Source organism: Bombus vancouverensis, chromosome 12, assembly GCF_051014615.1.
Source record: "Bombus vancouverensis nearcticus chromosome 12, iyBomVanc1_principal, whole genome shotgun sequence".
NCBI classification, from domain to species: domain Eukaryota; kingdom Metazoa; phylum Arthropoda; class Insecta; order Hymenoptera; family Apidae; genus Bombus; species Bombus vancouverensis.
Genome location: NC_134922.1, coordinates 2,738,831 through 2,752,810, shown reverse-complemented (window position 1 = coordinate 2,752,810; position 13,980 = coordinate 2,738,831). Strand labels below are relative to the sequence as shown.

At 36.6% G+C, this 13,980-nt stretch overlaps 1 protein-coding gene across 6 annotated transcripts in view; it reads left to right on the top strand.

Moving 5' to 3' along the window:
* LOC117164964 (membralin) overlaps positions 1–13,980 on the top strand; it is a 161,625-nt gene that overhangs the window by 43,913 nt on the left and 103,732 nt on the right. For all 6 annotated transcript variants that reach the window (XR_013059633.1, XR_013059634.1, XM_076623007.1 and 3 more), the window contains exon 11: positions 9,577–9,676. Coding sequence is in view for 4 of the 6 variants with exons in the window: in XM_076623007.1 (XP_076479122.1) it covers positions 9,577–9,676 (100 nt within the window). In the remaining 2 variants the exon portion in view is untranslated. The remainder of the gene's footprint in view (positions 1–9,576; positions 9,677–13,980) is intronic.

Here is a 13,980-nt window from a genome sequence, read left to right as displayed (position 1 = left end):
ATCCCTCTGGTGGATCGAACAGGGGGTGGTTAACAGGAGGGGACTGTTCGGACAGGAATGGCTGAGTAACAGAAAACTGCCGTAATGGAGGTTAATTACGAAGGGGTGATTGTGGAGAGGGAAGATCGGTGGAAGTAGAGAGAGCATTGTAGGTTCCCCTTCGTTTCTCTCTTTCTCTCACTTACGCTTTTCTTCTTTCGCTTTCCTCTTTTCAATTTCATCCCCTCTACCGTTCCCATTTCTTGCAGTTCTAAGGTTCGGTAAAGGCAAAGCTTTGGCTCGGTTGCCAGGGTACGGTCACACCCAGACGGTTGAAGCTTCCTTCAATTATAAAAATACAGTTATCCTCTACTCTTTAACTTCTACGGTATTTTTCGAAACGCTTTTGCCGCGAACTTGCATGTACTTGATCAGCTCGCATAATTCTTTATTTCTTCGTCAGAATCAAAACCCAACCATCGAATGAATTGCAATGTCTTTTCGGAATTTATGTCGTAAAAATCATTTTATGAGACGACCTGGCATTACAAGTATCTCCTAACTAATGATTACGACGTTTTTCTTTATCTACGAGAGAATAATAGCTTTGTTAAAAAGACCGGCAATGACAAAAATATGTTCCTCTAGTTTTATTTTCTTTTTTCTTCTATCGCTGATTCGAAGTCCTTAATGAAGCTGAGGGCAAAAATGGACGCAATTTCACATCTTAAACGCGATCAGCCGTGATTTCTTTCATAATTGGTATCCTTCGACCCACCCGTTCTTTCTCGAATTTCTCACGGCTCTCTGGTTACAAGCTGCTTCACTATCTTTCTTCCGTTTTCCTTCTTCTCGTCTGAACCTTAACACGGAGCCTCCGAACGCGAAGATATGTAGCATTGTAGCATAACTCACAAGCGGCGTTTCCATGGCGTTTCAATGGTTGTCGTGCTCTCGCATATCGATAAAATCCTCGTTACTTTTCCGATTTCTTGCGTAATCGAAACGCCTCGATGATTCGTCATTTGTCATAGTTATCTTGTCTAGTCTACCGAGAGGCAAAGAAAAAAGGAAGAAAAACAAGAAACGAAGGAAAAAAGGTAGAAGAAATTACGAGAGCGTCGGAGCGATCAAATTGAAAATATCTTGTGCAATCGAGTTGTTTCTTACTTGTTAACGCGTCATCCTTCTTGTGACCCTGAACCGCGAAAACGATAATTCTGAGAACTCTTGTCGTGATTAACGATACCTTGCAATTGACTTGATTGTAGGTTTGTAATTTGTAGGATTGTTATTACTATATTTTTTGTATCCTTGTCACGATAAGAATAAGGTATAAATTACTTGAAACGCGAAAAAGGAAATTTAAGTTATTCGAAGCTTTCAATCTTCGAAAATGGTTAAGTTGTCACGCTTTTCTTCTTAAATAATATAATTTGATCGTGCGGTTATGTTAAATTGCTGATTTTTTGTCACTCTTCTAGTAAGCAAACAATATAATTGTGTTCGAAAATTTTTTTGATATTATATTCGTAAGAAAGATTGATTCGAGGTATGGATTTAGTCTCTTTCACGGCCGTATACTGCAGATTTAAAATACATTAACGGAGAGAGCACTAGTCGTGGGTGCGCAGGATCGTGTCGCTTCTCTTTTTTTGTCTGTGTTTGAATTTCCACCGGAGCGAACTCTGAGAGATCCGAATAGGCGTCGGTGAGCGTCGAGGTGGAAACGGATGATCTCTGCAAGTTAATTTGTAACTTGAGCATTCCGCCCGGAGGATTGGGGCGGTTTCTGGAGGTGGTTGACAGGGTGGAAGCAAGGTACACGGTACCTTGGGGTTGTTTGTTGCGCTAATGTCTAATTAGTGGAGTGGTATCACGTCGCAACGAAAGCCGTTGTCGACTCTGCTCTCCTCTGCTATGCTTCCATGAAAATGGCTTATCTAGCAATCTACCGGATGCATGGTGTTCTTTTTATTTTCGTTTCGTGGAGATTGTGCTGCTAATGTGAGCGCTCATCGGTTAACCATTTCATATTTGTTTCCTTAATAAGGTATTTTTGCAGAGATATAAAATGCTTTTACAGGACAAATTCGTAATTAATTTGAATCTTTGATCGATTGTTAATGTCATTAGAAGAAGTGCTTCTTATTCAATGAACAAAAAGATTCGAGGTTTTGATATCGATTTTATACGTTACGCGATAAAAGTCATCTAATGACAAGTGAAATTCCGGTAGTGGAACGTAATGCACCGCTTGTGTCATTCCATATACCACCTAGCGATTGGCTTTTTTCAACGCACTTAGAAAACAAGTCTACCATGAAAAGGGAGGCAAAGTGTCTTATGTTATATTTATTTTACATATCTTGTGCGATATTCATTTATTGGCTAGTAATATTATTAAACCAAAGGCCAGTAAATAATAGACTCTACATGTTTGTTACACAAACAATTTTCACAATTTAGACATTTTCGAAGTGGATTCTAATGTAGTGAATTTTAATCTAATACGTTATATGTTCAAATTCAAGTGAAAAGAAGATGTGTAAAAATCGGGATATTGTAAATCGATTTCAAGAGTGGACGTGTTAAGTTCGTTCGAATGTTCGAAAGTAATTACAATCGTTTAGAAAGACATGGAAACTCGCCCAATTGAGACCATTGACGATTTGCACGAGCAGCTTGCCTCTAGCAAGCGATCTCTTAAACTCTAATTCAGCCACATACCACCGCTTCCAAGTGGTCACTATGCTGTCTACAAAGACGCGTTTTATGGTTCTATTGCCTTCTATCGTCTTGGGAAAATAAGCAATTTTACTTTATTCGGTGATGTAAAAGCCGACCTACGGAAAACGATTAACTTGCAATCGACGTAGTCGCGAAAGCTTTTTTACGCCTACAATAAAACGGTTTATTCTGCTGGTGTGTATTAATGGAAACTAGCTTGAACCTACACCAGCTGCTTTAGATATTAACCGTTATTCTCTCTGCGATTAATTTTGCTCTTTCAATCTCATTTATCAGAAAACCAACTGGAAAGTACACAAAAATTCGGTGCAAATATTCACTAACCAGCGTATTCAAAAAATATATTTCTCAGTTTGGGTTTTAAAAATAATCATTCATTAAAGATAGCGAGGAAATTACACATTCGATCGTCCCGTGAGTGGAAGGATCGCGATCGTCGAACTGAACGCGTGACCGCAAAGTTTCTGGACGTAGCGCGATCAAATATTAACGACATACCGTACGGTTATCGGATCATCGTATCATCGATCTTCCTGAATCTGCTTCGCGACCGTCACGAGTTCGTAAATGCATAAGGGAATCCTCGTTTCCCTAGCAATCGATGTGATCCTTTGGGACAGTTGATTACCATCTCGTGCATTTTAGAGAAAGTTTTGAGTTTCGTGACTCGCGTACATATGTAGATGTTCTATCGGAAGTTTCTAATGTCCATTTCGATTCGATCAATTTTAATGTTGGTTTCTAGCTACGCCGGAGTTCTCTAACTGCATTTCGATAGATTAAACAGGTTTACACATGTAAAATATCAATGTTCTTTGAATTCTATCGGGTTGCTCGAGACATCAAATATTTCTTCGCAAGAACGAAATGGAAGTGATAATAAAATTGTAAAAGTGGTTTTGGTCTTCGTAGAATAGAATGCGTAACTGTGCTACCATGGCCATTTTTTCTGACTCCAGAAGCATGATGTAACATTCAACGCCATGGTGTACGGTAATCCGGTATACTCCCATGGAATAATCAACAATTTCCACGTTCTATTCTGTATTATTACAGCACGGACCTTGTATATAACTGGTATAATGCAGTGGGACGCATTAAAGGCCGGATAAACCTGCCAGCCGTACAATAACTGGTACGAGCTTTGGGAGGCTGCTTTCGTGCCACTCCATTCTTCTTCGTCCCTCTCTTTCGAACTTCTCGAGTGTAACTCGAGGTGGTCCACAGGTGGTAGCGCATGATTAATGATTCTTACTACGCCTTGCTTGCTCAACACGCCTGAAAGAGATCATTCTATCGCACTCAACGGATTTCATGAGGTTCGTGTATCTGCTTTAACAATTCTCACAGAGTGGTTTAGATCTTATTTCGTATTTTTCGTTTTTTTTATATTGTCACGGTAGTCTATAAATCCGAATTCGCATTCGTTGTTTTTTAATATCCGATAAGAAAATTTATCATGTGAACTACGAGCTCGAGGATCGAGAGGACGTTGCAAAAAGATGGTACGAGCAATTTTTACGTGACTACGACGGGTCACAACGTAAGATTCTGTAAATACATTATCCAGATTTGCTGGCCGTCTCAACGTCGAAAAACCTGCGGTATCCAAAGAGCTTTGCCACGTGGTACGATCCCACGACGTATCTCGTCTTTCTTCCGTTTCCTGCTTTCCAATTTCTCTCCGCTTCCTCCTCCTTTTTCTTCTTCTCCTCCTCCTCCTCCTCCTCCACCTCTTCTCTCCCTCCTCCTCCTTCTTCTTCTTCTCCTTTCCAATATCCTTTTCCCACCGTTACATCCGTAAACTCTCTTACGTATTTATCCTCCACGGCCTTTTTGGCGTCCAGTCCCGTGTGTTTGCGCCGATATTATTTCATTTTCCGCTACTCCAGCCCACTCTCCGTTGGACGCTGCAGAGACAACTTCCCGTCGGGTTATAAGGGATGTGTAACCTTATTTGCTAGTGCATGGTTGAAGTCATCTACGTTATCTTACCTAGATAGGAGTTATTTCTGTCGGTATCGTCGCCTTTATTTCTTCATCGTTGTTCTTTTTTCGAGCATCTTCTTAAAGGAAAATATGCTATATACAAATTAGATTGATCGGAAAATCCTGTCACGTTTCTGTTCTTTGAAAGAAAGAAAATTAACTAAAATCTTTATAAATCGAAACGGCCGATTCATCAGACTTGAAACGAGTCAATTTTAAATGTCTGTTTTGGTCATCGATAAATTTAAACGAACTATCGAAAGAAAGTCCATGAATCTGAGAATCTTTATTCCTATCATTGTCTCTTCCGCTAGTCGAATCGATATATTTTCCTAGCACTCGGAACTCGGCATGAGCAGGACACGTCACTTTCCCGAGAACATCGAGGTCTTCCGGCGACATTTTTAGATATATCCTAGCATCGGCTATATCCGTTTGGTTACGCTGGTCGTTCGTTATATACGGCACACATATCCCGCGACGCACGTACACTCGTGCCCACCGAGTATAAGTATAGGTATCAGAGCCTGGCAGGAGTTTCGTTTCATCCTACTTGTTGGGCAGGGCCCTTCGAGTGGCCAGAGTAAAGAACTTCTCCTTTTCTATCAACTTTTCTCTCCCGTTCGTTCCTTCTCTTAGGACCAAGGGGGGATTGTTTGCACTCTTTACTCTCTTCCTTTCCAGAGCCACTCTCCTTTCTCTTGTTCCTTAGATTCTTGGCTCGATCGGCCCATCCACGCCCCACGGGATCTTGCCACCCCGTCGACCGAACCTCAGATTGCTTTTATACCGTGGATTGATTGACAATATACTTACGTTAGTCGAGTGGACCGTACAGTTATGGAGACGGTCACACCCCCCATTGAATAGCCCTTCTTGCCTTCTTTTTCCTCTACTTCTCCTTATTCTTCTTCTTTTTTTCTATTTCTTCTTCTTTTTTTTCTCGTTCGTCTTTATTTTTTGTTCTCTTGGCTGTTTTGTCTCTATCTATTCATTTTCTTATATTTACATACTTTTACATACTACTACATACTCATAATATACTTTGCCGTTTTTCTTTTTCCGGTTTCCATTTTTCTTTATCTTTTTGTCGCTTCTATCAAGTGATGACCATTTTCTGGTAATATACCGGGCAGAAGAAGATAATACTCTGAATCATTGTATAGAAAAACATTGAAGGATATCCGTTTCGTCCATTGAAAGCCACCTTTCTTTTAACCGTATCAGCGTTACGCAACGTTGTCTTTTGTTTCAAGTTCACTGATATATTTAGAAGTTTGTTTGTTCCCTATTCTCCGGATTACGCAAAATGTTGCCCGAAGTGAATTAAATACAGGTCATCTCGATATTTCAGAGCGGTTATTTTATAGGAAACTGTCGACTGGTGTGTATCGTAAATCCATTGTCGGTATGTTGGGCTATCATGAATTGTGCCCTTGGAGAAAGTGAACGAAAGACAAAGTACACCCTGGCGAAACCATTTCGTGTGATCTGCTCCACCCAGAGACCCGTATATTGCATCGTAAATCTTCACTGCTCGGAAACGATGAACTGCAAATTGCAAATTACAAATCTGCAGTTGTACCTCTATTTCAATATTTCTATCAAACCATGATTTTCTTAAATATCAATATTAAACGAATATTTCGTAGCTTACTTCTCAAACTAATAAAAGAATTTACTTCTGTTCATCAATTTATAGATATATTCTGTTTATCAATATTTATAGATATCGTATAAGTGTATCAATAAATGAATCGTCCGAACCATTTAAAGATACGTAGACAAACAGCTGATACGATAATGATAGAATTTATTGTGCGAGAAAATTCAAAGGAATGGACCGGAACTTGGTAACTTGTAAAAATCTTACGTCAAGGTCCGAAGGTATCCCTTCTCGCGATCCAGAGAAGGGGCAGTGCTATTCACTGAATTCAGAATGCGTTTGGAGAGTCTCCAGTCCCCTCTTTACCTTTACTATTCTCGGGAAAGACGTATGAATCGTCGTCGGATGGTTGCGGTTCCCTGAGCGTGGGACACTTTAGAGGCTATGTCCCCGGAATACGTAACTCGGGATTTTGAACGTGCATTCTTTCTTATCCTTTTTCCTTCTGCACTCTATCCTCCTATCTTTATGCTTTTCCACTTTTTCTACTTTTTCGGCGCTTACGTTAAAATCGAATTATCCTGTTATGCAAACGTAGAGAATGTATCATCCGTTCGGACGAATCTCTCGTTGTCTGGCCAAGGCCGGCTGACTGGCAGTATCTACTAGAACAAATATAGTGTCTTTGGTTCATCGACTCTAAACTAGTCGATGTTGCAAATTAATATCGCAGAGATAAATTTATTATTAAAATAATAATAAACATGTTATTCTTTCTATATCCGTTACTAAACTATCACTCTGTTTGATATATCCAAAAATATTACTTTTTCAACAAATATACTTGGGGAAATGAAATCAATTTCTGTAAATATTTCATTGCTTCTGCAGAATAATATACTAAAGAAAACTATAAAGGTTTGCACCTGTTATGTCGTGTGATCTAGGTTACATATTCTTGGTCTGATTATCTCGATGTACTAGATGTTCGTGTAACTTGCGTACTAAACCGAAAATCGGAATGGACCGGACCCCTAAACTGTATTTTACGACTGACAGCATCGTAAAACGTAATGCAGAACGCTTTTGGAACGTTGCTTGACGTACATAAATTCGCACGATGTAAGATTTTGGCAGAGTTGTACGTTGAGATGAAATCGTTTATGGACAAATAGTCGTTGTTTAAGTAACAACTATCAACGTATTCCAAACATGTGTAAAGTTTAATCTGTTATCATCAATGGCAAAGTCAATGATAACATCGGCTTGATATTGTATTCTTGCTTCTCTTTTATACCGTTGATTATTTTATATTTATAAATGATAATATGAAATTTAGCGGCCGATAGTTTAAGGATATTTGCTCGTAGCATTTTCGCGTTGTAGTCTATTTTCCTAAGTCTCCGGTACGTTGCATATGATTAATTATAACTATTTAAACTGAATATATTTAATATTCATACAGAACGTCAAATATAATTATGCAACAACTTCGCTACAACGTGGTTATCACGTTATCATTAATATGTAAAATTAGTTACTTCAGGATTAAATTCATCATAAAGTTTTCATGAATACACACCCGAGGCATAATGATAATCGGTTGAATATAATAAACATTTCTGCGTATCGCTTGTCAAGTATTAATGACACATGTCATTTTCGTTAAACTTGGAAGATATCGTAAACGTTCGATATTTCCTATACGTTTTATAACTTGTTAACGGGAAAGGAAATGTCATGCAAAAATGGCGTTGCATCGCGTAAATTAGTCAGCAGATACACCACCATCTGTAACGAAATTTTTGGGATCGCGATCTCCGTAGATTTACTAGAAATTTTATGGGTTAGCACGGTGCGCTACGGAAAGTTAAAGAAATTTTCAGCATAAATGTTAGGAAATTAGTCAGATTATTTATCGAGGGTGTATACGATAACCATTTTTCTTGGTATTTTCCTCGCGTGCCAGCTTTTCCTCACTTAAGGTTGGCGTTGCACTCTGAACTCCACCCTGAACCGCAAATATTGGCTACCCCGTAACAGCTACTCGTAAAAATCACTTGATTACAACCCCTCCCATATCACCTCGAGGGCCACCGTAAGATGAGGCGGAAAGTAAAAAAAGTCATCCTACGTCCTTTTTATGATCATTGAGGAAAACACGAAATTTGGCACGAAAAAACTTTCAATATTCTATGGATCAGTGGTTCTCATTCTTTACTAAGAGGTAAGAAATAAATGGAACGTTCTTTGAGTTAGTAAAGTAAGTTAATTGCTCTAATAATGAATTTATAAATTGCTAGTTACTGTGTAAATTTTTCAACAAACAAATTAAAATCTTGTTTCGGACAGTTGCAAGCAACCATTATGAAGAAAAACCTTTGCGACTTTGTTCATCGAACGCGGTAGCACGAAATACCGTAACAAGTAATTAAGTTAGAAGAAGATTAAGAGATAAAATGTTTCTGTGTTTTATTTACCATAAACTAGAGGTGGATTAATTCTTGACGCGATGAGAAAGAACTTTATGATTTTTCAAGACGCGAAATCGGAAAGTTTCGCCGGTTTAAAAATATTTTATTACCCCATGGACGTTAGTAAACGAAATAACCTGTTTATAACGATACAAAAACGTTTCGATAAATTACAATAAATAGTTGGTTATTATTTAATAGCTAGTAACATTACTACGTAGCTATCTTTACGTGTTTTTACAATATTTCTGCTCTACTGTAACTGCAACGATTACGAATAATATATGTATTAAATCTGATTATTAAATATTTTCCGCAATCATTCTTCACTGAGTATCACTATTATTAAGTAAATCGTTATTGTTTCAAATGTGCTATCAGTTTCTGTTATCTAAACGGCGATGTTGTAAATGATATATTGCTATGTTGTTATTAGAAACTGTTATTTCGTATTTTAATTTCGGATGGAATTTTCGTTTAGTTTTATATATAAAAATTTAATCACGAGAAAAATTGTAAACGTGGCATTACTTATAATTTTCCAGTCATAGTAATGACGTCCCAGATAACGCGCCAGCCTTGATATTTCAATAGGTAGGAACCTGATATGATTTGATCGATAAAGCCTCCATGTTGTTGCACGGATACCGCTATATTGTGATTATCGGGGAATTATATAATCTGTTAAATAACATTGGTGTTGATAGAAATACGATATAATACATAAAAGTAAAACCGCATGCTTTCTTCTTATAAACGAAATAATTTTTGTTTCAGATTTTTTTACCTCTATCACTTCTCCTTCTACGCATATCATTACCGATTTAATGGGCAGTACAGCAGCTTGGCCCTTGTTACATCTTGGCTTTTCATACAGGTAAGTATCTTTTTTGATAAATCGTTGGTGTAAGAATTTTCTTGCATATTATATTGTTTGGTAACTATGGAGAGTAGACATCTACGAAATAATATTCACAGAGCAAAAATTATGAAAGTAAATATTTACATGTTGTAATACAAATTTCTACTGTAATGCTATTTTGTTTTAAATTCTCATTCTTATAATATCAATCAATCAATGTTTAGATGAAGACCATAAAAGGCAACCGAAATTTATTAATCACGTCCCACTGTATCTTAAAAATTTAATAATTGACAAACAAAACATGACTTTGTCTCTGGTTCAACATTTCACCTCAAATTCGATCTATACTGGTTTATGTAAAGCCTTTGACTCTGCTAGCCATGTCACTCTTATTTTAGAACTTAAATCCCTTGGCTTCAATGTTAACCTATCCTAGTTATACAGTATAGTTACCTCGCTAACAGGCTTCAAATTGTTAAATTTAATGAATACTACTCGAAGGCAATTGCTGTTCTCTTAGGTGTCCCTCAGGGATCCCACTTTGGTCCGTTAATTTTTATCCTCTTTATAAATGGTATTTCTTCTGTCTTCTTGCACAACAAAATGTTACTTTTTGTCGACGACCTCAAGATTTATCGAGTAATTGCGTGTGTGAAAGATGTAACTATCCTGTAGAGGGATCTTGATAGATTTACTCAATAATGCCCCAGAAACAGATTAGAAATTAACAATTCCAAACGCAATATAATTCACTTCAATCGTAAACTCGCCTCTATCTATCCATTGTCAACCACATCCGTGATCGTGGAATATTCTTTTCTAACAACCTTTCTTTTCAAGCTCACTGCTAACAAGTATTGTAATTCATACCTCATACAAAACACTTGGCTTTATTTATCGTACCGCTAAATTTTTTCCCAATATTTCTGCACTATGTACGCCGTGCTCTATAATTCTTTAGTTCGTCCTCATCTTGAACACGTTTCTGTTATTTAATCTCTTTAATATAAAAATCAAATTATCCAATTAGAATCAGTATAAGCCAAGTTTCTTAGGTTCGCCTCATATTTTAACTAATACACCTATGTCTTAGTATTGTCATGATTACGGAACTATTCAATCGCGTTTGGAGTTATTGACCGTTGAGCAGCGACGCACCATAACATAATCATCTTCCCTAATATCTTATACGAAGTAAACTTCTACATTTCTCTACTTTCTTTAAATCCGAACCCTATCCAACTATTACCTCAAATTGTTAAATATTATGTATGCATAATTATGTATGCATAATTGCTAACCAGTTTTGTAATATTATTGACTTGTTTTGTAAATCTTTAGGTTTTATCAAACTATCAGCTTGCAACACGGTCCGCAATCATTAATCACCAATTGTAGTAACATGTAACTACAAGCTTTCTTACCCGTTAATTACAAATAAACACTATTATTATTGTTATTTTATGATTCAACTGATATCGTCGCTCAAGACACACTTTTAGGCAAATAATATTTTTCATTTCTTCGTAACTCTGTCATTTTTAGTAGTATATCTTTAGTACCCTTGCTTAACAATTAAATAGCGCAAAGAAAGGATACGATACCAGAGACTTACGTTTATTAGACGTTGTTAATAATTTTTTAAAAGAAAGTAGATTTAGTTAAACAGTTCTAAAATATACCGATTTAACAAGAGAAAAATATGAGAATATCTCAAAGTCTAGCATTGCGTGTACTTGGGTAAAATGTTTCCGGATTAAGACGCAAACGAGCAGTCGTCGTGGATGGTAAAATAATCGTAAGCGGTTCCAACAGGAATACAAGTAGAAAGCGCAAGAACACTTGTTCTCGTTAGTACTGAAAACCTGCGCATTAATCAAGAATACTTTGCGACCTACTTGAGAAACACTCGGCCGAATAAATATGTTCCTGGCGAATTTAACAGTGGTGGTCGTTCGAGGTGGTTATCAAAGAACTCTGCGCAAACAATGAGCACACGCGTTTAGAAATTATGTCACGGAGTACTTTTCCCCTTTGGCGTCTACCGCCTACCGATCGATCACTCCTTTCTGACATCGATCGTGAATTTCTCAAGAGGGCTGCAAATGTGTTTGCCTTTCAAATTGCTTAGCCCCGGATGTTCGTCGTGCGTGAAAATATGTTTTCTCTCTTGTGCGGTCGAGAGCTCGTTCGATTGGACGCTTGAAGCCGGCTGAATTAAATCGATGAGAACCGTAATGACGAGGAACGTTACAGGGTGGATTCGTTTTGATGGACGAGAAAGACTAATTGTGGCTCAAATAAGTGTAATCAAATGAAAAAAATTTTGATTACATTTTTTCACATTCATGTTTTATCTAGAGACAGATTTTATGCAAAGTTGATTAAAACTTTGAATCGTTGTTATAATATCTAAATGAAAATACAACATAGAAATTTTCGTTAGAAATTAAAAGAGGTGTTGTGCAATCCAGAAGAGTCGTGGTCCACAGCGTATAGTGAGCTATATTGCCGAGTTCTTTTCGCGGTAGATTTAATAATTAGGTGTTCGGGGATTGATTTCCGTCAGTTCGAACGATATAAAACGAAGGACGAATATTTTACAAGGAATTCCAGTGGCTTCTGGTGAAAGTTCTGCTATTGACAGTAACGATAGCGAATGAAGAGCCATTGCTTTGCAGTCTAGACCCTGCCATCGCTCAAACTTAAGTTACGTAAACGCGACCAGGACAATGCACCTGACAGTTCAATCAATGAGAATAATTTAATGCCAACTTAGGATTTCAGTGAGCGGGCATAAATACCATTCAGTTCTAGTTTTCTCCTTTGCTTTAGTTTTCTCTCTCCTTCTCTCTGTCTGTCTGTCTCTCTCTTTCTCTCTCTCCGAATACATTGTACATACATCTTTATAACGTTCAGAATCGAGTCCATTTACTCTTGAAAATTTTCAGATATTCGTAATCCTATTTATCCCCACGGATGTTATTTATAATTTTTCTTGCATCTAGCGTGATAATATTTTGCGAAAACAATACCTGTTGTAATAATGAACTGATTAGTTCTATATCGATATACGTTAATAATACAAAATTAATTTGTTATTAAATGTATTTAGTTATATATCTAATCTACATATTCAATCGTATCATAAGACATCATGTTGTCTTTCGCCAGAAAAAGAGATCATATCTTCGATTAAGAGACTAAAATTAAGTCTCTGCAATGAGTATGTTTCGTTCCGTTTGATTAGATTAGTCCATAAGAACAATGGATGATGAAATTGTCATTATCACCTCGAAATTACTGTTTCTTGGAGATCTGATAAAGAGCGGACTTAACACGAATACAAATGTTTTCCAATTTTTTTCAAATGTATGATATAACTCAATATTTCGTCATGTCTTTCTACGAATGAGTATTTACTTCGCATCGTATCTGTAAGTCATCCGTAATCGTCTTAATTGTTGACTGTAAATTTCAAGTTTACTGAAGAAATTTTAAATTAAATGAACGATATAGCATACCTTGATAATTGATTTCCTTTCGTTATTTTATCGTTAAATGAGAAAGACTAACTATGTAGTCGTAAACATTTCGTTTTCGTAAATGAAATTGACAAATTTTCAAAAAAGTAAATTTTTCAGTACAACAATTATATCCTAGGTAATCTGATTCGATAGCGTATTTTGATAATGCAATGAATCATAATTAGATCATCGCGATGGGCGTATTAACAGTTATTACTCTAATGGCGTTACAATAGCTAGCTGTTACGTTAATAATTGCGTTCGGTATGTACTGTATATATATTTTGCGTGGAAAAATTAAATACCATTAAAGTGCAATGGAGCGGCTAATTAGCCGATAAAAGATACGAATGAATAACAGATTCGACTGTTATATGCTCACAAAAGGAATATTCATTTTATGACACCATCGCGTATTAAAAGTACGGTGGAATTCGTAATAATCTCGAGCAGATCGCGAATTTCCGCGGATAAATGAATATTTTTAGAAGAAAATAATATGGTTGATATACGTAATGGTAAGTCGATCGTATTTAGTTTGATGTATAATTAAATATTTTTAACTAAATAATAAAGAAATCTCGTTTTATGAAAAATTATGTGAAACAAATTATAACGCATTCAAATATTTTTTGTTTTGTTGAGTGGTTTAGAAAAGCCCAAAATTAGTACATTTAAAAGCAATACATAATCAAGTAGTTATCTGAAATGAATAACGAGACTACGTCAATAGGATAAAAATCAAATCCAATCCAAAAAAAAGAAGAAGAAAAAAGAAAAAAAAGTATT